At 36.6% G+C, this 24,062-nt stretch overlaps 1 protein-coding gene across 2 annotated transcripts in view; it reads right to left on the bottom strand.

The window, feature by feature from the left end:
- Positions 1 to 245: 245 nt before the first annotated feature.
- MED23 (mediator complex subunit 23) overlaps positions 246 to 24,062 on the bottom strand; it is a 37,763-nt gene continuing 13,946 nt past the window's right edge. For both annotated transcript variants that reach the window (XM_059842084.1, XM_059842085.1), the window contains 19 exons: positions 21,091 to 21,291; positions 19,559 to 19,702; positions 18,102 to 18,247; positions 17,285 to 17,530; positions 16,963 to 17,105; positions 16,274 to 16,448; positions 14,442 to 14,605; positions 13,219 to 13,343; positions 12,499 to 12,704; positions 11,395 to 11,575; positions 9,654 to 9,824; positions 8,192 to 8,408; positions 7,141 to 7,377; positions 5,884 to 6,049; positions 4,840 to 4,912; positions 3,503 to 3,717; positions 2,858 to 2,978; positions 2,051 to 2,182; positions 246 to 1,357 (listed from right to left, as the gene is read on the bottom strand). In XM_059842084.1, the coding sequence (XP_059698067.1) occupies positions 1,184 to 1,357; positions 2,051 to 2,182; positions 2,858 to 2,978; positions 3,503 to 3,717; positions 4,840 to 4,912; positions 5,884 to 6,049; positions 7,141 to 7,377; positions 8,192 to 8,408; positions 9,654 to 9,824; positions 11,395 to 11,575; positions 12,499 to 12,704; positions 13,219 to 13,343; positions 14,442 to 14,605; positions 16,274 to 16,448; positions 16,963 to 17,105; positions 17,285 to 17,530; positions 18,102 to 18,247; positions 19,559 to 19,702; positions 21,091 to 21,291 (3,237 nt within the window). In that variant the 3' untranslated portion in view covers positions 246 to 1,183. The remainder of the gene's footprint in view (positions 1,358 to 2,050; positions 2,183 to 2,857; positions 2,979 to 3,502; positions 3,718 to 4,839; positions 4,913 to 5,883; positions 6,050 to 7,140; positions 7,378 to 8,191; positions 8,409 to 9,653; positions 9,825 to 11,394; positions 11,576 to 12,498; positions 12,705 to 13,218; positions 13,344 to 14,441; positions 14,606 to 16,273; positions 16,449 to 16,962; positions 17,106 to 17,284; positions 17,531 to 18,101; positions 18,248 to 19,558; positions 19,703 to 21,090; positions 21,292 to 24,062) is intronic.

The raw sequence follows: 24,062 nt of genomic DNA, 5'->3' as shown, positions 1-24,062 counted from the left end.
AGCAGACTAAAGAACTTCCACTCACCGAGTCACCAACTTCTTTCCATAACTGTTACATTTTTAGAGAGAGATAAATCAGGTCATACCTGAGTTTATTAACCTGGACTCTCTTTGTAACATGTTAAAACTGTCATTAATGCAAAGCTGATAGAGAACTTGGGACATGGAAGTATCTTCACTATGGTCAATCCTTATTTTTAAGGTAATGAGTATGGAAAAGAAATAAATTTAACAATACTAATATGGACTTTTAAACTGAGAGGTTTTTTTTAATTACAAATTTGCTGAAAAAGATGAGTATTTACAAAACATTGAGCCTTTCAATTCTGTTATCAAAACCTGATGAGCCCAGTACAGAGAAACACTAAAGCAGAATATTATACAAATCCAAAATATAGTAAGATCAGTAAAATTGATGTAATTGATTTAATAAAAACTACACCATTTCCCAAACAGGAAAGATCAAATATGAACCAGCACAGCTTGAAGTGAATATGCAGACTTCCAACAGATTCATTGGAGACAGCCTCCAGGGTGTAATCCAACAGTCTAGTAACTGACACTACATCAAACCCATTGAGGTATGTTTAATGAAATCTATACACACAAAATTTACAAATATTTTCAAATGTTCATTCTTTGTCTTTGAAAAGATGTCATAATTAACTCAATAAAACCGATGTAATCTCTCTATCTAGGAGTGTTTCTGTATAAGGGCTTAAACAGTCTTCCCAAAAGACAAAAAGGATTTAAATTCTTCTGTTGGATGAAAAAATAGAAATTTTTAATAACGCAGAACCCAAAATTTAAAAGGCTGTTTTACACACAATGAGTGTCTTTTCATATCACAGGCAGAAAAAAGGAAAAATCCAGATGACTCAAGCCAGGATAGGGAGCAGAACATGGTCAACTCTTCATAATTCCATGTATTTGCTTGCAGAGGATCTTTACTCAGTGCTTTCAGAGAAAGGCAACTTATCTCTTATCTAGTGTCTAGCATAAATAGCTAAGAAGACTGGCATGCACAGAGCTAGGCAGCTTCATGATGCAAAAGAAATCAAAGCAGAAGTCTGTGTGTGGTTCTCAGTCCTTTTATAAAGCATCCCAGAATTCCAATGAGATGCTGCTTTCCTTCAGTCAGTAAGAGGAAGCCCTCATACTGAGGTCAGCCCAGCACTTCATTTCACTGGCTTACTGGCAAGGCCACGTTGACAGGCACTTGGCTGGGCTGTTGTGCTGGGGACCCATTGCTGAGAGGCTGCTGTGAAACAGCAGCTGGCTCCATTTTGCTGATGTGTGTTATGAAGCGCAGCCGAAGTTTCAAAGCTGGTCTTAAATTACAAATTATCTTCTCAACCTGTTTTAAAAAAAGAAAAAAATGCATTCAGTAAAAACCAAGAGTATTTTTACATGCCACTACTGTATACAAACATCACACTAGCACAACAGAAAATGGGAAAAGTTACAGTAAATAGAGGTATTTACATAAATATTTAATTAAAAATGCTAACTTTTGGACCTCTTCTGATAACCAATCTTAAAAAACCCCTTCCTCTTGTAAGAGTTGTGCACCAAAGCTTTGTAAAACAAGTCACACAACTGACACTTTTAAAAGTGCATACTGTTATAGCCTAGAGATAAATTGAATGAATGATTTTTCACTGAACATGAAGTCTTCCTCTTGTCACATGTCAAGTTACACTACTGAATCAGAAATTAAGTAAAACTTTAAAGAAATAGATTTAAATTAATAAAAGGTATGAAAAATCCAATAGCTCTATTTTTAGCAATAGCTCTAAAAATAGTATTTAAAGCAACCTGAAGCTGTATCTTAAATTTCAGACGACATAAATTAATCTTGCAATCTGAGATATCTAATCTACTCCATCTGAAGCTTTTCCTGTACCAACTTCCTACTTTGTATATAGAGACTAATCAATTGTTATGCAATTTGTTCTACTGCTACCTATGACAAATAGTTCACAAAGAAGATTAAATTATTATATGGGAAGAAAGGTAACTAAAGTATCAATATCTACTGTTTACTTACTTGGTCTTTCACACTGTCACCTGTAAACATGTATTTCATATGATACAAGAAATCACAAATGGGGTCCATGTAGTTCAGGTGGGAGCTGTACCGATCTGCATTCAGGAGCATTTCATAAAATGCCACTCCAATCTGTTTACATGGACACAAAGAGCAACCCAAATGAAAACAGGTTTTAAAATGCTTTAGATTAGCAATACAATAAATTTGTACTGCTTTTTAAGTAGCTGTGATTCCTAACAATTTACTTTCTTACACAAATGAATGGACATCTGTGTCCAAGGTCTAAGCCATCCCATAATGCTTCTCTAGATGATTCTGAAGTTAAGCTCTTCTTTCTAGCAGGGTCTGTGGTATTTGACATTTTTCAGCTCATCTCCTTACTGGGGAGCTCCATGTCTTTTTTACTCCCCTAACCTTATCCACACTGATGTGAATATAAGAAACAGTTCATGTTCCTCCATCCTCACAATTCACCTCTTGCATACCCCCAGGCAGTAAGTCTGATGTATATTTTGCAAGTAGTTTGAGAGACAAAGAAAGCATCTATTGCTTTATATTTCTGGGGGTTTACTTCCTTTCTTGCTTAAAAAGAAATGTACTAGGTGTTTTATCCAACAAGATTGCAGTTAACAGGGAAAGGTGAATACCAAATCAGCAACTCAAATCCTTGCAATTACTGTTTAATCTGTATAGAATTTAATTCTGAATATCTATTACAGATTTCTATCCCATTCTGATTCACAAGTTAATTGCAAAGGTAAAATAATGCATACAGTATAAAGCAAACCATGAGCCAGACTTTACCTCTATCATGCACCGTGTCCTCTCCTGCTGGAACCGTTGCAGGAAAGGGCCAACAAGGTGGTAAACGTAGAGCAACTGAAACTCTGTTTTCACAATGGGTATCAAAGCTTCTGTGAGGAACCTGCAGAATGTTAAGACATGTACTACATCAGCTGTTTGGTTATTTGGGGTTCTTTATTCCTTTCACCTGTACCAAATTCTAGCCAAAACATCACAGTCGCTCTCACAGATTCAGACCTTTATTTCAGGAAAATACCAGTGTGCCTCTGGAAATATGAGTTATTTGAAATAGGGCAGCTCTAGAATTAAGAATAATGTATACTGCTACAGTTACAGATGCTTTAGGAACATTCTACAGTCCATGCTTTAAGAAAAATTTAAATTAATAAAAGCATAAAAGCTAATCTAGATTTAAAAAGGCTTATTAAAGGCAGTCACACCACATGACAACCCTAAAGCCTACAGACAACCAGAGTTATGTCAATGGAAGAGGGAGCTGGAAAAAACCTTGTGATTCTTCTGGCAAGTCTTAGAGCTCCCCTGTACATATTTATTTGCTGGTATAAGTGCTATAGGTGGAGCTTTGTTATCCACATTATGTGTGGAATTTAAAAGACAAATCACATTATCAAATATTGCACCTACTTAGGAATGAGAGAAAGCTGTCCAATGCTGGAATGATGCCAGACTGCATGTGCCAAAGCCAAAGTGTAGCTACAACTCATCTCGGAGTAAGACTGGTGACACGCTGTGAAGTCAAACAGCTGGAATGGGTAACCAACCCACTCTGTCTCTGACGTCAAGCTGGGACTGTTGATGACATTCACAATGCAATCATGGAGAACAATCCAGTATGGCTCCTGGGGAAAAAAACAAAACAGAACAAACCCAAAAATTCAGAATTGTTTATAAAAAGAACATCACCTAAGACAATGCTTCCTCAGCTCTTTCTGCTATTATGGCATTTCTAAAAAGTGTATATACAAATATATATATGTATATATGAAACTGTTATAAATGACATATGGTATACAAATGGTAGCTCATAACTATGTCTGATGAAGATGTAAATTAAAGACACACGATACAGAAAGCATCCATGTTAGTGGGTATGGCATGCTCAAGGGTGTGGCATTATCAAGACATATCTCATGAATTAATTATTTAATCACCTGATACAAAGGTCTCTAAAAGATGCAAAGTCAAGGCATAAAGGCTTAGTGAAAGAGGTCTGAGAATTATCTACTTTTCCGAGTGAAGGCACAAACAGACCAAAAAATCAAGATGAAAACAGGAAATAAAAAAAGGTACAAAAGACATAAAATATTGATGAAGTTACAAGGAGATGAAACAGGAAGAGTAAGTAGCATTATAAAAATAATAAGGATTAAATACATGTTGGCTTCCCTCCAAGAAGAGAAACCATTTTATTGAGGAAGAGAGGTCACAAGCTGTGACACACAGAAGAAACACATATGGCAAGAACAAAATTACTCAGGCAGTCTTTGTCAAGTACCAAGAATCATGATATTCAGAAGATCAATGCTTCTACTGATACACAAACTGCAGTACTGCAGACATTTCCTTTTGCAATGAGATCTCATTTACATGGTTTAAGAACTACTGGATGTGAAAGCACAAGCAATAATCAAAAAATAACTTTGCATTAGAATCTTTATAGATCTTCCTATTACATAGCTCCAGTTCTCAATACTACACATTGGCATTTAACTATGTATTTGAACAGGAGTGATTTACATCTTTTCATCCTAGCCTCAAAACATGATAGAAAAACAAAACACCTGGTCAATTTTTCTATGCTGGAGGAGTAGACTTTTTTCTAACATGCACACAGCCTTGTAAAGGCTTGCAGTGGAATCTACACATGTTGGCTGTAAGCTTTTACAATGTACTCTGGAAAGATGATAAATGTTTCATGGAAGAGTAATTTTTTTATTTTAAAATACAACATATTGACTCACTGGTAAGGCTGTGATAATCAGTCCAATCGCATTCATCCAAGCCGTGATGTTCTCTCTTGGCACCAGGGGCTGACTAGAGACAAAGAAAAGAAAACTAAAGCTCAAAAGTACACAACTGCAATTTGTGCTTCTTGTGAATCTACAGACAAGGTGTACTTACACCAAGAATGTTTGTCAGGTTGAGAGAACTACAAAAACACACACAGGTATTTACAGAGCCAAAAGATGGTATAAATGCTATTGGGATGTTGTGTGCAAAACTTTATGCAGGTGTGGTTTGCATTAGCAGCAGGTTTCCTTCAAAAGCTTCAAACTTCTTTCCTTCAGCTTTAGTGCCTAAGGGTTGTTTGTCCCTTTATTGACTCCTTACCTTCATATGCCCCAAAGAGAGCTAACAATAATGTATTACTAAGCCAAATGAGGCTATACCCAAGCAATTCCAGTTTGTCATTGCTCAGTGACATCAACTGAATGGCTACAAGAATAATGGGTCCTGTCTCTCACTGCAGCTTTTTCAGTGGTTGCTCAAGAAGCAGCGATGGGTCAAATTTAATGCATTGTGACAAAAGGTCAGCCTTGGCACATCACTCTTTCAAAGTATGTCTGATCTACATCAGCATCAGGAAGATTCAGAGTCCTGCCAATGATTCCTCTCTCTTTCTTTGCACTCAAAGATGCTGTGTATCAACTGTTCTCCTTTCAGCACAGCTAAAAGAATAACAGACTTTCTCCAGGCTTTCCTGTTAAACCCAATGGATAAGAGCTTTGCCTGCATGATGTCTTCCCTCTAACTTTTATGGGCATCATGCCATGTCAACTGCTCCTGAGGAACACAATCCACTACACCACAGGAATCTAACACATGATTTTTCTGCTTGATCCCTGTCACTTGTTTGTCATCCAAAAATACTTTATATATAAAATGTTACCTATATACACTTACTTTTTTTTTTTTTTTTAAGAAATGTAGTATTAGAGACTACCTTAGCAATCTCTAATTTTGTGTGATACATTGCAGAAAACCATTTCAGAAAGCCAACATACCTCTTCAGCACAACATTCAGCAGAGCATTGCCCACCTCCTTCCCTGGAACAGCCAGAGCCATGAGCTCAACACAGGTAACGTGCAGAGCATGGGCAGCTGGGTTAGGAAACTCATTGAATCTCCAGTCACAGTTTGGAAATGGACCAGGTGATTTACCTGCCATAGGTGGCAATGGTTAAGGAAAAAAAAGCTGCCCCAACACAGACAAGCATAAGCAGCACAGTCATTAAAAATAGATGCATATACCACATAGTAAACCGAACTGAAAATTATTGAAAACAAGTTGAACAATCACATTTCATTAAAAAGAAAGACATACAGAAGTATGACTATAAGATGCTGATCATTGAAGGACTGCATGAATACATAGCTATAAATACACTACACACACAAAGCCATGCAAAGGATAAACTTGCCTAATTAAGAGGTGGAAGAAACAACAACCCTCTCATTCACTGTGTGCTTCCAAGAGGAGAAAATATAAATAATAGGAATTTTCTATGCTCATATTCAGAAACCATTAATTTGCCTCTCTGTTAGATCTTCTAGCAGACTTCTAGGGTGACAGTTTATGCAAAAGGAGCATCTGCTTAGTCTCTGAAAATATTCCACTTTCCCAAACAAGACTTATTTATTTGAAATACACACAGAAAGGTTCTCCAGAGTTAACATTTGCATAAAAGCAGGGGTTTATATAATTTTAGTTTTCTTTGCAGATACCAAATAGACTTGTTTCAAGTTACAAAATTAAGAAAGGGAAGTTCAGCAGAAGGAATGAAAGAATTTGTAACACCCTGAAGATTGGTCAACTCTTATAAAGCTGCTCCAGAAAGAAGCCAAAGTCCCAGAAGATTCCTATTCTCTAATTTGCCAGCTATTTCCACATCTTAAATATGGCACTGCTCTCAATACTTTATTCTCAGTAATACTAATAAATGTCATAGAAAACAGCAATAGTAATCTCATTTTCAAAAAATTCTTTAAAACTCACACTTTGCAAAAAGTAGGGTTTTTTTTGACAATCAAAATTCAATTCAGAAAGCATAAACATCAGTAATTGCATTTCTAAGTGATGCTTAAACAGCGAAATATTTATACAGCTGTACCGTACTTCACTTTCACCATATCTTTTTAAGATGCCTACTAGGGCAGCACATCCCTGTTTGGAATATTAAAGAAATGGAAATTCTTATTGTGATGAAATGAAGCTGTAAGACATTGTCACAGCTTACTTAAAGCAAACTTTAGAAGGATATTGTCTACTAGTCTTCCAATAAGCTTGCAATAGTAAGCATCATCAGGAACCCATGGATTCTCTTCTCGGGGATTCATGGCACATTTGAGGTAAGTATCACTCAGACACCAGCCTGGTGGACGATTATCTTTGAGAGAGCCAATTATGGCATGAACAAGTTTTCTCTTGAGGTTTGTGCGCTCTCTCAAATGCCCCTCATAATAGTGAAGAGTGTTGTACAGGTAGGTCACTGGTCGGTCTGCCAAGGAGAAAGGGAAAACAATAAAAGCCAGAAATAACTGCATCACTATCTGTGGCAAGCAAAACTAAAATCAAGAGCTCTGCGAGACTAAGCTGCATTTATTTAAAAACAGCACATATGGAATTGATTCACGTTTTTTATTACAACATACTCTACAAAACTGATTTTCCTTTGTCTTGTACATACTTCAGTGCTTGTGCAGAACAAAAAACGTTGAACAAAGAGGGTCAGTATTACTAACAGTTCACAACTAAATGGTAATATTAATATATTTGTGAGAAAACTGACTAAATCATCTCTTCATATACAAGGTATTAGGTAAGAAGAATTCAGGTAAGAAGTCATAGTAAAGAAAGACTGCTGTCAATTGTCTGAGCATAAAATAGCAATGACACCTATTAAAGAATTAATACAAAAATGCATTTCTAAAAGTATTCAAGTATCAGGTCAACTTATTAGAATCTTAAGTAAGGATAGAGAGAGGAACTGCTTTTCAATTGTTTCAGTGTTGGTAAGAGAGTTTGTTAGGACACAGGTCAAAGTATTTACTACTAGAAGGAAATGGAAAGGAAAGGCGTCAAGGAAGCATGAATTAGCAAGAGATACCTGAATAAAAACAAGTTCACTGTTAGTAAGCTGAAATTCATTAAATAGGAAATGCACTTCTCTGTGTAAATGTACACAAAGTTTAGAGAACAGGAAAGGAATAAGACACTGCTGTGCTAATACAGGAACGTTATGAATGAAAGAGGTAAAGAGGACATAATGATCACAATAGGAATATATCCGACTGTATTCATGGATAACTTACCGTGGAATTTGTATAAACCTCCCAGATGATCCAATAACGTTTCTAGTGATTTGGACACTGGAAGCAATTCCAGAAATCTATGAATTACAATGTCAAACACTGGCAGAAAGCGCAGGCATACATTTCCAAAATAAATTGGCAAGTACTGGGGCTGGATCTGAACTGGGGGATTCACTTGCTCTGCCAAGCCTTCAAAATACAGCTTTTCAGGATATTTCTATAAGGAAAGAAACCCACCAAAATGAAAATCTCTTTCTTCATAAGTAATGGATTAAACATTCAGCATCTACATTGCTTCAAAAAGACACTTCAGAACCCTTTTTATCACCTATGAATTCAGTGAAGCTTACTGTAAGCTTACTGAGGAAAATTGAACTCTGACTTAAATAGATTATTAAAATAGTAGATAACATCTTCAAAAAAAGAAAAAAAAGAAACAGAACAAAGGGTCACCACCACTCAAAATGGGCATAAGAGAATATTAAGAATCCCAAAGCAAAGCTGAAAGCAGCCAGTGCTGAAGTGTCCTTTGTCATGAACTTGAAGAGAAAACCTAGGGAAAATAAGCACTACTGGAACTTTCTGCATCATACGCTGAATAAGAAGACTAGAAATAGGATTAATGTAATAATTTCCTTGGAAAGAACTGTAATGTACTCAAATGTCAGATGGGTACTGCAAAGGGCTGAACTTCTGTTTTACCTGTGACTGAAATTTCTATATGCCTGAAATTTCTATATGCCAGGTTGGTGTAGTAACTGTGCAGCCATGTCGGAGCACTTCCCAGGCTCATTTGCTTCCCTGCTACCCTTACATTTTTAGTCAGGCACTGTCAAAACATTGTACAGAAAAGACAGAGGGCTAATACAGACCAAAGAGCTCCTGGATCAAACTAGATGGCATGTATTGAGCTACATGACAGCTGGTTTTTATCTGTTTTATCTCACTGTTTATTTTTTGACAGAACAGCTCATTGGCACATCTTTTTCTAGTCAGTAGGAACCAGTATATTTACAGGAGCATCAAAATCTCAGCAACTCTCTTCCCGAACACATCAGGCTATCATGTTCTACTCACACAGAAAATGGAAGAAGTTTTAATAATTAGAAGAAAATGTAGGTTTAACCACTGGTATAGTCATAAAACATCAGAAAAAATACCTTCATCCTGTGCAAAAAACTCTGTTTTAAGTGAATTTCAATATAAACAAGATTTTAAAATTATTTAATTTAGATGAGCAAGAATGAACATCCACCCAATTCTTAAGCTACCCCTACTTTTTAATATTACTGCATTATATTTCCAAAGTCATTACATATGTGATTTATTATTTTCATACTATCCCAAACAAATTATGGCTTATTAGGCAAGTCCAAAAATTGATAACCCTGTCCTGTAAATCATGGCTGATATCAATTCCACAGAAATTATTACAATAAAAGAATATTATTAGCTGTGATACCTTGTGGTAACTCATATGCTTTGTATGCCAGTCATTCTGCAGCCAGTGTTCCGGAGAATTCTCCTTCACAAAATCACTCACTCTGTTTCTGAAATCATTAGGCTTCAGTAAGAGTAATTGGATTATGAAGTAACAAACTTGAGCTTCATTTCCTTCATGACTACGCATAGCCTTAAGTGAAACAGATTAGATAACATGAAATTACAGTTGACACTGCTGTCTGCTCTATAGCCCCAAAACATGACAGCCAAATTTGCTACATCTGCACACAAATTCACACTGAATATATAGTCTTGCAACTCTGTTTTTCAAGTGAAGCTATAAAAAAGAGGCAGGTTCAATCCCTATCTCATTTTCTGTTCCATGGGCAGGAAGTCTTACAAACTTCCCAGTGATAGCACTTTCTGAAGGAAGTCTAGCTCATTCTTATCTGTCAGTTGTCTTATTGAAAATAACCAATTAAGCGACAATCAAGTTAAGATTGCTTTTAACATCTGGCCACTCTGACATGATTGGACTTCAGTCTGAAAACCAAATTAGAATTTAAACAACTAGCTTTACATTAAGATGAGATTTAAAATTAAAGGACAATTACTTAATGCAAATGTAGTTCTCTCTAGGTCCTTGCTTTTCATGTTATCCTGTAAAATAAAGCAGTACTCACCTCCAGGTAAGTACTGCTTTATTTTACAGGATAACATGAAAAGCAAGAGAATGCCATTTCTGTCTTACTATGATGAAAGAGGCTGATTTCTAAGGAAAGAAAGCATACTCAAATGGGTACAAGATTTTCCATATGTTTGTGAATGATTTAATAGCATGCCATATCCTATCTACCTTTTAAGGCTGCAGGAACTGCACAACCATACAATCATTTAGGGTAGGAAAGACCTTTAAGATCATTGAGTCCAACCATTAATTAAGCAGTGCCACTAAACCATACCCTGAAGTGCTGCACCTACACATCTTTTAAGTATTTTCAAGGATGGTGACTCAACCACATCCCTGGGCAGCCTATCCCAACACCTGACAATTCTTTCAGTGGAGGGATTTTTAACAATATCCAATCCAGCAGAGCTTCCTCTTGTCCTATTGCCTGCCACTACTTATGGGAAAAGAGGCCAACCCCCGTGTGGTTACACCCTCCTTTCAGGCAGCTGTCGTGAGCAATAAGGTCTCCCCTGAGCCTCCTTTCATTCAGGTTATACATCCCCAGCTCCCTCAGCTGCTCCTCACAGGACTTGTGCTCCAGACCTTTGACCAGCTCTGCTGCCCTTCCTCTGGACATGCTCAACGTCTTCCTTGTGGTTAGGGGCCCAGAACTGCCCAGCCTGTAGCACTGCATGGAGCTGTGACTCAAGTGCACGACCCAGCACCTGGCCTTGCTGAACTTCAGATGACTGGCCTCAGCCCATTGATGCAGCCTGTCCACATCCCTCTGCAGAGCCTAAATAACTGCATGGCTCTGAGGTCAGAGACTCAAACTACCAATCACAACTTTTAATAATATCAGTTCAATGGTTGCCATTGAATAACCAAGAAATGCTTCCCTGAAGACTCAGAGAACTGTAAGAGTTGGAATTTTATGCTGCTTAAAGAAGTAATCTACTATTTTCTTGATTATTAACTTAGCAAATAGTCGCTATTTAAGACCAATTCATTTTTAAAAGATTGCTCTTAAAAAATGAGTCAGAAAGCAGACTGCATGAACTGTCATCTTATCTTCTGAAGCGATACTTACCAAACAGAGTATCAACCTATCCAGTGTTACAATATTGTATTTCCACACCATGTCATTGAGAATCTCAATACATTTATTGAGCTGCTGTCCTCCTGCAGATGTAGAGAATTCATATACCAAAAAATCTGCAAATGTCCTGACATGTGCCACCAGTGCTCTGGCCCCAATTCTTTCTAACACTCTAGTAGGGAAGAAAAAAAAAGGCAATAAGAAATTGTTACAGTTCCTTACACATTCCTAACTGGTCTATTTGATATGAATAAGCAGTTTTTAACACAATTGTCTTAAACAAAAAATAAAGACAAAATTCTCTCCCTTTTATTAAATTACTGAAGTAAATGCCAAAGCAAAGCAAAAAACACCAACTTTAGAGCAGGAGAACTCTTAAGTCAAAATACTACTTAGGAGAAATGCTTCAAGTTCACCAATTTAATCTGTAGTACTCTGCTCAGAACCCATGCTTTACTTATATAATTGTACTTATACACCTCTGAGGACAATCTTTTGCAACTCAACTTTATTTTCCCATGCTATGCACTTTAATATAGCCATAGCATTATAAACTATTTCCTCACTGCACACTAGAGTAACACATGCTATCAGAAACACTGTTTCAGCAGACCTAGGAAGGACTGAAAAGAAATAAATCTCTTTCACAGCTGGAACTGATGCTATTTCTATCAGGAACAAATCTAAAAAATCAGATGATTACTACTTCTGTAATTAATTTTCATCTTAATATGATTTTTTTTTAACAAAATATTTGTCCTTTATTCATGTATAAACGTTAAGTAAATGAATACTTTTTATTTTCTATTTACTCTTTCAGATTGCTTGAAACACTGCTATTACAAGTAAACTGCTTAACTCAAACACCTTACATCCTTGTTTGTTACCAGGAAAAGTATGTTACCAGGAACAAAACCAATCCTAAACACTGCACAATTATTATGGCACACTGGCTACTACCTAGCTCCACTCTTTTTTTCCATGCTATGCGTGATCCAAATTAATTAAAAGAACAAGCTGTTAATCATGAATTATGTCCTCAGAGCTGAGAACACAGCTGTAATAACTTTGAAATAGCACTTTTTTTAAGCTCACCTGTAACCAATTTGATTAATGTGATCAGTGTCTAACAACATCTTCCACAGGAGACAAAGGAAAAGCGGGGATGAACCTTGAGCAGAGAAGTGTGTGATTATCTCATTCTCACTGGTCATCGACTTCCACTTCCGGTATTCTTCTTCCACATTCTTCTTCAGATTAAAACGGCTTTCCTGAGGTACGTTGTTCTGCTTGAAGAACACCTGAAAAAAGTAGGCTTTGCTGTGACTGAGAGCCTACAGTAAAACATTTGAACATGGAAATTTTGCCCGATTTAGCACTGTATGGGTTCCTACTTGCTTGTATACAGCCTGCTAGGGAGGGTTGTTATTTCACTGTCATATCTCAGTGACTGTTTTGTCACTAACAAAGTTACATGACAAACTGCCACAAGAAAAAATGGCTTTTCCAACTTTTTATTTTAGTTTTTAATTTTTAAACCATTTGATCTACCTTGCACCAGAAGTATCAGCTGATCAAATCTCACCTTAGAATACTCTAGGGGAACACAGCTAACACATTTCTAAAGAAATGCAATGTTATAATAGCAATATTACAATAGCAATGTTATAATCATGCTGCATTCTTTAGCGGCTTGAGATTAATGCAGTCTAGACAGGGGAAGAATCACACCAACCCACAAAAGGCAAAGGATCTTGTTAAGAGAATAAATGCACTGTATTTGCAATTGTAGAGTCTTCAGGTTTAAACTATTACCTGCAGTGGAGCCGGAAAACAGCTTAGTGTATGTGATGCCCAGTTATGTGGAGTGAAACTCATGATAGTCTGCAGTATATCCTTGCACCAAGTTCCCTGAATTGAATCAGAGCCTGTGAAAAAGTCTAGAAAAGGGATTGATGGTATTAGAATTGCTCCTTTTGTCATCAAGGCTTTTCTAGTCCAACACAGTTTCCTTTTTTTGTCCAACTTCTCCCAGCCCCTTTCTTTAACTTTATTTGCTCTATAGAAGATGTTGAGTATTACCTTTCTTATGCTATTAACAATAAGAAAATTATTTATAAACTTTGAGCTAGAAATAAAGCAATGATGATTTTAACATTTTGTATTTAATTTCCTGTAATTTCACTAAAACAAGCTTCTGCTGATTAACTGATTAGACTTTTAGAAAAAAATCCTGAGGAAGATAATGATGGTAAAATTGCTAGGTGTCATTTTATACTGCTTCAAAAAGGCTGCTCAGAAGTACCTGCCCCAATTAAGCTGAAGAAATGAAAGCCTCATTCCCCCAAGCCTTGGGCTGATTTCATCGAAGGTTGAGAAATGGTTAAAAAAATAAAAAAAGAAACCAACACATAGAAGTTCTTTTCCTTTCAAATCACCTCCACCTCCAGTCTTTGTGAATCAGTTGTTCTAACTCTCCAGTGTGTCTGCAGACTAGAACCATAAAAAAGGAGAGAGAAAACATCTCCCTCAAATCTTACAAAAAACCTGATCCATGTCACTGCACACTGTTAAAACTTCAAAAGACACAATGAAAGCTTCTTTTTTTCTCTTCCCAAAAATAGAAACTCAACATTCAGACTACTTTTTCTTAAATGCAAGCCATAGAGGGGGTGGCTCCTGAATGATCAGCACAGTTGGTATGAGTATTTCATGCTATTTAAATAGCATGTATCAGTAATCAATCCAAGTGTTAAGATTTAAAATAATGAAACTCAAAATAAGACACTAAAAAACCTCTAAACTCTAGTCACAGTGTACCCCTGAATAAACTTTAAAGGAATGTCTTATTATGTGTTCAATAACAGCTTTTTGCCTAAAAACAAGTAGTTGGAAATTAAAATTACACTTTTTTTTTCAAAACCAGAAGTGCATGGGATATGTTTTATGACTAGGTCATTACCACGACACTCTTTTGAAAAAAAGTACTTCAGAGAAATGGTTTGACTACAGCTTTTAGTGGGATGTACTGCTATTACCTGTCACATGTGTTGCCCTTGCCAGAGTTAAGATCAAAGCCCTGTTGAGTTCTTCTGATTCTGCTGAAAGAACTGTTTTGGGATCATTGAGGAACCGTGTGAACTGTGGCTGGACTTCCGAGCTGCCCAAAGCCGTGATTAGCCTTAGAGCAGTACTCTCAACACTGAAAGAAGGAAACAGTCCAGTTAGCAAGCAATACTTATGCTGATGCTTCCAGGATTCCAAAAATACCTATTTTTTTTCCTCCACTTGTTTTAAAAATTATGTTCTAAACCTTTTGAAAAAGTTCACTTTTTCTACCGTTTAATAAATTTATCAACTATTTCAGTATCTTATTTTCAAATAAAGCACTCAAAAGTAGATTTAGCAAAAAATCCAAGTTCAGAGACCCTATTAAAGAGCCTCAAATATCTCCAATTTAGTGCCCCCTTAAAGAAGAAAACATTAAAAAATATATGCAAAACCAAAATAAAAAGGCATGAATAATACATAGGAAGCTTCAAAGCTAACTACCATCTTCAAGTAGACAGCACTAAATTGTCCTTATTAAAGAAATTAGGAAGCTGAGGAAGTATAACTTTTGATTAAAAGCACTTTAATTTCCAGTGCTTTAGTTTGAAGCACTTTTCACACCAGGTAGTTTGAAGTCATTGGAAGGATTTTTACAACATTTGAAATGCCAAAGCCATAGTTTAGTTTATTCTAGTTGCAATGCAGTGCTCATTAAAATTGACTAACATCTGTATTTTACAGACAAAGTGACAAAACAAGATTGAGGTCAATAATGACATCAAGGCCTGGAATTTAAACTCGTCTTAATGTTTTCTTTATGCATGGTAAAGGATAAGCAACTAGGCAATTTCAATTTGGACTATGAAATTGAGAAGCCTGATCCAGTGGAAGGTGTCCCTCCCCACAGCAAAAGAGCTGGAACTAGATGAACTTTAAGGTCCCTTCCAACCCAAACCATTCTATGAATCTATGAATTTACTGTATAATTAGACTTTCTCTATATGAACTGGTAATAATGAAGTTACTCTGTCTCATATACTCCCACAAGATTTATTACACTCTAAGAGTCAATGGATACTATTTTCCCCAACTTTTTGACAACAAGCCCCAGATTCTACATAGAAACTGAATCTCATGCTCTTCAACTTTGTAAACAATGAGGTAAACTCAAAGATTCTGCCTGGAATTACCTGCATAACCTCTCTAGACCTTCTCTAACCAGCTTTGTCACCTTTCTTGTATTCAAATTAGCCACTGTTTTAGGCTATCATGACACACACCATAGGAGGGACTCCACTCAGCTTCATGTACAGTCACGTGACATAGCTTTGCAGAAACTCTTTTTCAGATGCAGAGTGAACCAGATTAATCCTTTGACCTGAATGAAAATCCAACTTACATAAAAATTAACTGGAACCAACTTAACTCTTGTAATGGAATTAATCTTCCTCTACAGAAGGAAGCATGCACAGTCTCACAAGCAGACAAGCCAAGCACTGATTACAAGTAGCAGGCACTGCCCTTTATCTACCATGCAAGAAGCACTTCTTGGATATGACAGTTCTGTCTAAGAACTGTCCTGTGTGCTGACTCATGACACTGCTGCCATGTGTGTGCAATTCACTGCCTCATGCATCTCTGCAGAGCACTACTCCTAACATCCAACTCTACTGCTGAAATATGCCCTGCTGAGACACCCCAGAACAAGTCAGTCACAGAAGTAAGACTGGGAAGCGCCATTTAAACAGCTCTCATGAAGCTTTCTACAAGAAGAAGGAGGAATCTGAGTTTATGGATAAATATGGCAAACGTCACTCACCAGAGATGAAGCTGGTTCTGATTAGTTTGTGGCACAGCAGCCAAGGAATGAAGATGGCTGAGGAGTTGGACTCTGTAATGAGGCTGGATGTGATGCATCCGATAGCTAAACATTTCCAGCAGAGTATGCAAAATTCCCCATGCATGAGATTTGAACACTGTTGGGAGGAGCTGACCTTATGGAAAACAAGTTTGCAAGGTAAGTTTTACACCTGACCACACCTTGAAATACAACTACAGAGTACACTGGTTTTATTAGGCTGTAAGTCACAGACATTTGGTTTGAAAAGTGTATTACCTCCAAAGAGCATGTGTGCAAGTGCTGTCTGAAGATGTTGTAAATGTATACAGCTTAATAATATTTTGAATGAAAGCATACAGCAGACATGCAAATTATTTTAACAAATGCATTTAGTATCCTGTGTGTCTCAAAGGAACTTTGCTTATGCTTTTCCACAACACAGCACAACTGGAAAGGTCCCAGCCATCAAGTAATGGCATAAAGGGAGAGCAGCACAACTAGTCTGCAATTTACTGCAGCACTAGGACAACTTCCACAGTTTATTTTATATTAAACTAATTTATACATGCTGCATCATTATATTTTCAGTTTTACTATGATCTCCGGTTGCCATTAAATGAAAATACTACTTAACAGAAAGAAAGGGGGAAAAAGATTTTCTTTCTTACTGATGAAGCCTTTGATGCCCAAGGATTCTATTTCCATATAAACCAACAGGCGACTATAGGTTTCCACAAGAGCAGGAGCCAAGGCCACACTAGATTTTGCATGAGCCAGTTTAATTACCCTTGTAGCTATGCTGTGAATCAGACTGAGGAAAGAGAGAAAGTGTTTCTGAATCAAAAACACAGACCTGAAATTTAACACATTTTTAAAGTAAATTAATAGATCTATATATGACATGTCCAGCCACAGGAAGCCTTTCTGATGATAATTAGCTACATACAGATTTATGTGTTAAAAAGAAAAAGCTAGCTGCATATACTGTACCTCATTTTGGCATGAACTGTGAGTGAGTCCAAGAGGTTCATTGGCAATGGGGTGATAGACCCTGATGCCATGCAATTAGTCCCTGGAAGAGGTGTCCTCATGTTGCCGTTTCCATAAATAGTCTCTACTAGCACACCCATTGGCAAAGTGAAACACTCTGAATTGGTTGAGTAAGCATTGCACAACAAGGCAATTTTGTAGTCATTCATCTGTAAGCTCTTATTCCTTAAGCTCTGTTGCAAAAACCTGTGTGCCATAAAGATTAAACATTAAGCAGAAAGAAGAATACATGCATTCCAGGAATACAGCTACAACAAGCTCAGTTATAAAACCCATAATAAAATATTAGAAAAAAATCAAAATAGTTATTAATTGCACTACATCAAAACAACTGCTTCTTATGCCACAGTTTCACTGTGTAATGATTTTTCTACATTGGAGAAACAAATCAGGAAAAAAACACAATTAAAAATCACCTTTCCAGATAAAAACTTAACCAATGTACTGCTTATCCACACTTTCCAAACCACAGAGTAACAAAACAAAATTGTCCATTTACTTTCAGATTCTCTATCACTAATAAAGACTGATTATTCTGAGATAAAATACATAATTTCTGCTAGCTGGATAACAACATTTCACTTTTTATGAAATATTTTGAGTTTTAGCTCTGTCTTTTTTAATGACTTTGAAGTCACTCTACTGATAACCTTTATACAGCATCCCATCACACAATACATTCTGAATACAGACTTGGAACTGCCAATTTCATTATGCCTACATATAAATCAAAACATAACAAAACCCCCACACTCACTCATGGTGAAGCTTAAGAGAATGAGGAATAGGAATCTGCAACTTGGAGTTGTCACTATGGGCCTTCCGGTTCAGATGAATCCAAATGCAGGTCATTGCAAAAGCATGAGTTGACTGGGGTTTGTTAATGTCAGGTACAGGAATATACTAAAGAAAGAACACATGAATATGACATACCACATTGATTAATGTGCAGAAAACCAACTTAGACAGCCAGTATTCACAAGATTGGGTTTTCAGTAATTTTAACAAATTATCTAAGACCTTGGCAAAAGGAAATTCATGCTTAAGAGTATACAGTTTCCAGACATACATAGTTACAAAGCATATGCTTTTTCTCTCAGCCTCACACTTACACATTATTCAGAAACTAGTTATGGTATGCGCTTCAATAGTAGGTATTCAGCAGTTCAACAGTATTTTCTGAAAAATCTGAATTGTTCAGCGTCACAGTTAATCCTTAAACATTAATACACTTCTCATGAAAAGGTACAGATACAAGCCAAAATTAAAAAGTTTTGGATCCAAACTTAGCCACAGTACTGCTATTGGAAAAGGAACTCTGGCTCTCCCCTTTTGCCAACATCCACATTGCTTTCCTTTTGATAGTTACTGCTGCTCAAACACACCTACAGTGCAAGTGAGACAGCACCAATACATCATCAACAGGATAGCAAGGCAGATTCTTTTAAGAGCAACATTGGCCAGAGATAACATTTTAAGTGCTTGTGAAACCGAATCTTAAAAATGCTTCCTAGGATTCAGTTTCACAAGCACTTAAAAAGCACTAGTCAAAGACTTTGAATTAGTGTAACTTGGACCCATCACTACAGCTAAAGTAAGCAGTCCTATTCCTCTTCCTGTATCTGATGCTGACAAAAGCAATTGAAATCTTCTGACACAAACTGAATGAAGAATTTCTGTGGGTCAAAACTAATGTAGCAGGGGGGAAAATTGTTACATATGAGTTTGATACATCACACACCTGTAGTTTTGCATTCACCCAAAGTAAAAAGCACTATGATTAGAGTAAGCAATCAGGATTTCACACTGACAGTGTTGCCAGAATTAAAGTTTAAGAACTTTGTCTAAGTGCCCCTTCCTCAGGAACTTTAATTCTAGAGGATGTACAAAGCATGGATATAATTTGATTTGCTCCTGCAGAAGGAATTGAAAGTACTATTCTGTTTCAGCCCAGATGTAACAATAGAATTACACATTATTCCTTTAGAGACTCCTCTTCAAAACGTTAGTCAAACCAAAGCCAAGGAAGAGAGGAGTTAACACAAGTCTTTCTTGCCCCTAAAAACAAACGTGGTTACATGAATTCTCCAATTATGAAACATCTCCTCCCAGCTATGCAGCATGCTGTTCTAACAGTGACTCAAGCATAGCAGTATTGACATATGAAGGTCCCAACCTGAATTTGAAAAAAACCTTTTAATATCAGAGACTTACTTCCTTCTCAGGATACAGGAGGTCAAACAGCTTCATAACTGGGAGGAAGTCAGCCAGTGCATTCTTCTGGATGCTGCCAGAGATGAACTGGAGTAGCACCCACATCAGGTGGTCTCTCCCCTTAATGAGACCACGGCCTGCCAACTGTCAAGAACACTCAGTAACAGACAAATACTGCATGCAGAAGAAAAATCACTGCAAAGATTCTCATGTAACTAGAAGGGCAGACTAAAACAGTTTCAGCAGAGAATTTTATAGCAGGACTTAGGCAGAAACATACATCATTTTCAGAAAGAAGGGAAATAGGTACACTAGTTGTAAGACATGAACGGACTCTGTGAGGACCACAACAATTAATGTTAAGACTTAAAATGCATTTAACTCCTGAGCACTGCTGCTTTGAAAAACTAGCAACACTTAAATCTTGGTCTTAAATTGTCACCTTGTAGCCCTGTAGTTAAGTACAGTATTGCCACTGCTAGCATCAGGCCACGGGTTTTATAAACTCCTACAAAGGAAGTCCCTGAGCCAGAACAACTTTGGTTTGCTTCATCTGGACTCACCTGGGATTTTTTGTTAATTAACTTCTTTATCTGTAACAGAAACTCTCTAATAACTAACATGCTACTCTTATCTTGCTTGCTGTGGTTTTACACTCAATTTTAAAATTGTGTTGTTTAATGCCTATTGTTTCAATGGTTCATTAACAGTAATTACAGGAATACAGCCCTGGTAAAATTAGTTTCAGGGAAAACAAAGACAGAAGAGAACTACAATCCATCAGAAGTGGAACACAACATGCATAGTAAATTTTTATGCAACATAGAACTGTAGACAAATGAAGACGGAGCAATGTGTTGCGCATGTTGGAAACTGCATCTAAATAGCCACAAGCTGATCCTACAGCAAGGAGAAAACATCCCTACCCTACCATCAACAGCATACAGCTCTCTCAGCAAAGAGCTCTGGAGGACTGGCATCACCACCCTTAGAACTATAACCTTGGTGCACCAGAGAAAAGGGCAAATACTAGCATTAGTTCAGATGGAATTATTACTAGGAAGTAACAATAACTTGGGACTGTGATTGCCAGTATCACCATAACTGGACAAATTACCTTTGGTTGCTTGAGTAGATTGATTAGACAAACAGCAAGTTCCTACATGGCATGTTTTTTTAGTCCACAAACAGAACAGGGCATTCACTCTGTTCAAAACTTGTTTGTAAACTCGATGCATGCAACAGCACAGTACTTAGATCTTCTGAATTATGCCAGTTTATCTCTTTATTCTAGTTATTAGCACACTTTGAATCCAAATAAAATGCAACACAGTGTAACCGAATACACTAAAAACCTAGCTCACAGCACCATAACTTGAGAATTTGACTTCTAGAGAGTACAGTGATTAAAAATCTAATTAATTCTTACACATAAGGTACTTCTTGCAGGGATGAGTGACACTTTTGAAAAAAAATACTGGTTTTGCTTTTTAAATCCCTCTTACCATGTGGGAGCGATACAAACAATTTACCTTTTGATGGAGTGAGAGGACCATATGAGGAAAACTTGCAAACTGAAAGAGCACAAAGAAAATGAGCTGGCTGGAGAGATGCTGCCACAGAAGCTGACTGGTTCCACCATCATCAAACTTCTCTTCAGTCTCAGACCGTTCCATGGCATACACCACAAGATCCACCAGCTGGTCCTCCAGCACAGGGCAACGTTGCTTGTGCTGTAAGGCAGAGATCAGATACAGTATTCCAAAAGCCTTGCCATTAAATCCAGAACTTGCACAGTTGCAGTTACAATACAGTATTTTGACAGAAGGCTGGGAAGCATGAGATGAAGTCTGAACTTAAGTTAAGGATAAGCCAGTATATTAAAGCTGCATTATGTTACAGGTCACAATGATTTTTTACATATTTTATAATATACTCCTTAATTCCCCTACTCAGTTCCAAAACACAGCCCATCAACACACAGATCACATCTGGGTTTGTTTTTTTTTTTTGCTGTTTCATAGAATATTCAGGCAAAATGTTATTTCTCTGATTCCACACTCACAGAAAACAAAGTCCATTCTTTAAACACACATGTCGGGGTTCTTTTATTTGGTTTGGGGGTTTTTTTTGCTGTTTTTTTTTTTTCATTCCTTCTTTTCTCCATTAAGTCAATTTCAAAAGTAGGGATCACCATAAAGAAAATGTATCAATTATACCATCAAATTCAGAGAAAGCATCCCAATACATGATGAAGGTATTTTATGACTATTCTCTTTTCCACTCTCATATTGGGTTCACCTACTGCCTGCAAATAGCAGCAGAATTAACATCTGGTTAATACCTCTATAAGTAGATGCTGTTCTATTGACATAGCACCACAGGTTACAACATCAAAAAGGCTTGAGAAATAATCACTGCTGTGTTCTACATATTGTAAATAGAATAGAAATTACACATCAGAGTGAAGAGCCCCTTGGATGTTAGACTGCCACAGTCTTCACACTAAGCTATGCAAACCCAGAAATAATTTAAAATACACACCATCTCTGATGATTTTTAATAATGATCAAATAAGGAATGCATTATATATTCAGATACATACTGTTAGTACAGATGTATATAAAGTTGGTCCACTACCAGTAATTTGGAACTCAGATTATAAATCTGCAGTTCAACACTACCAAGCATAATGTCACGTTACAAGATCTTCAGTGCAACAACTTTTTGTTATTATCCTGCATTTGTATTGTTACACTCATTTAATGTACTATAACTAAGCAAAAAAATCCCATGGAGAATTTAACTTATCTCAGAAAGTGTTAGCACTTCGGAAATAATCTAACCTGTTTGTTTCAATGCAATCTGTACTCAGGAATGGTCACATGTATTAATTTTTTAATTTGGCCTGATGCCTGTAACATAATGCAGCCTTAAAGAAAAAATTATTACTTTATGATACAAAAGAAAAGGAACTGAGCTGCTCAAACACTAATCATGAAAATGCATTATCCCTTTCTAGAGGCAAAAAGGTATATGTAAAAAAGTTTTAAAAGATCACCCCAATACTCATAAAACATTTCAGGGATGCCTTAAATGAATTCTTTGACTTACTAGCCAGGCAGCCTAACAAAAGGCTAATATAAAGATATAATAAAAGTAAAGAGAGATGCTGAAAGGAGATGCTTGTTCTACCTTCATTGATGGTACTCTTTAGCTATGAAAAAAAAAGAGATTCTCTTCAATTAAAAATAGAATGCAAGAATTGGAAAAGTTGACAAAATACAGTGAACAGCATCCCCTGTTGCATGCTCTTTGCCAGCTCAAAACTGCAGAAAGCTACAATTCCAGCTGTGCTTTCTTGAAGCATGCTCAACACAAACCTCTAGCTAAGACAGAAAGCACCGATGATACCTTTTCTCCCAGTACGCAATGTCATTATCACAGACCAACCACGGTACAGGTTACAGAGAGCAGTATTGGCACCATCCGTTCAGAACACTTGGGGTCTTTTGTGGCTCGTTTTTCTCCCCCTCCCAAAGCAACTAATTATGAAGCAGAGCAGGGTGCAACAGACAACACTACAGACTAGTTTATAATCCAGCATGCAGAACTATGTACAGGGCTTGAAATTTAATAGTTTGCTAAGCACTGGGTTAATGTCCAAAAACCTAATCACATTAGGTTACATTAATTTGGAATAAAGCTATTCAAAGAATACAACAGGAAAAATATTACTGTTAAAAAGAGAGCCAGAATTTCCAGTAGGAATTTTTGCTATTCTGAATAATTCTAAGACTGGGAAAAGTTTAAGAGCCAGGAAATTAAAAAAATGAATTCAAGCTTTTATTCTAAAAAACACACTTTCATTGTGTTAAAAACAATTTTCCACGAGAAAAATAGCAGTATGTCACATTCTATCCTCATTAATTTAATTTTCTGGCAATTTTTCTTCTCTGTATTTTGAGTGAATATACATTTTTGCAAAGATTTTATATCTATAGTTTCGGAACACTTGAAAATAAAATACTGTGTTGCACAGGAATTTGCAGGATTGGGCCCTTGTTTTATTAATTGCTCATAAGTGAAAGAAAAGCTCAGTATAAACTGAGATGAATAAAATTAGAGGTGAGAGCTGATTACCCTCATAAATAAGTAGGAATTCATGTTTTGGCACACTTTAACTGAAACAAACACAAACAACAAAAAACCTCCAAATGCTGTTCTGGATTATGTATGAAAAAATGTAACATTCAAGATCACTGTGCTTTTCCCGTAAAGTAAACATGACTCTCATTTTCTCAATTTGGTTGTACAAACACATTCTCCACTTTCTTATGAGAATAACATTTAAAGATCTGAAAATAAATAATTTCATTGAAAATATTATTAAACCATGAAGAAATAGCAGGGGGAAAAACTGCTTCCATGACAACTTGACACTAAAATTTCTTGAGGCCAGCCCTCTAATGGACTAAGTGCTATTTCCTTAAGTGAATCAGAG

Source organism: Haemorhous mexicanus, chromosome 3 (genome assembly GCF_027477595.1).
Source record: "Haemorhous mexicanus isolate bHaeMex1 chromosome 3, bHaeMex1.pri, whole genome shotgun sequence".
Taxonomy (NCBI): domain Eukaryota; kingdom Metazoa; phylum Chordata; class Aves; order Passeriformes; family Fringillidae; genus Haemorhous; species Haemorhous mexicanus.
This window is presented reverse-complemented; position numbering and strand designations above follow the sequence as displayed.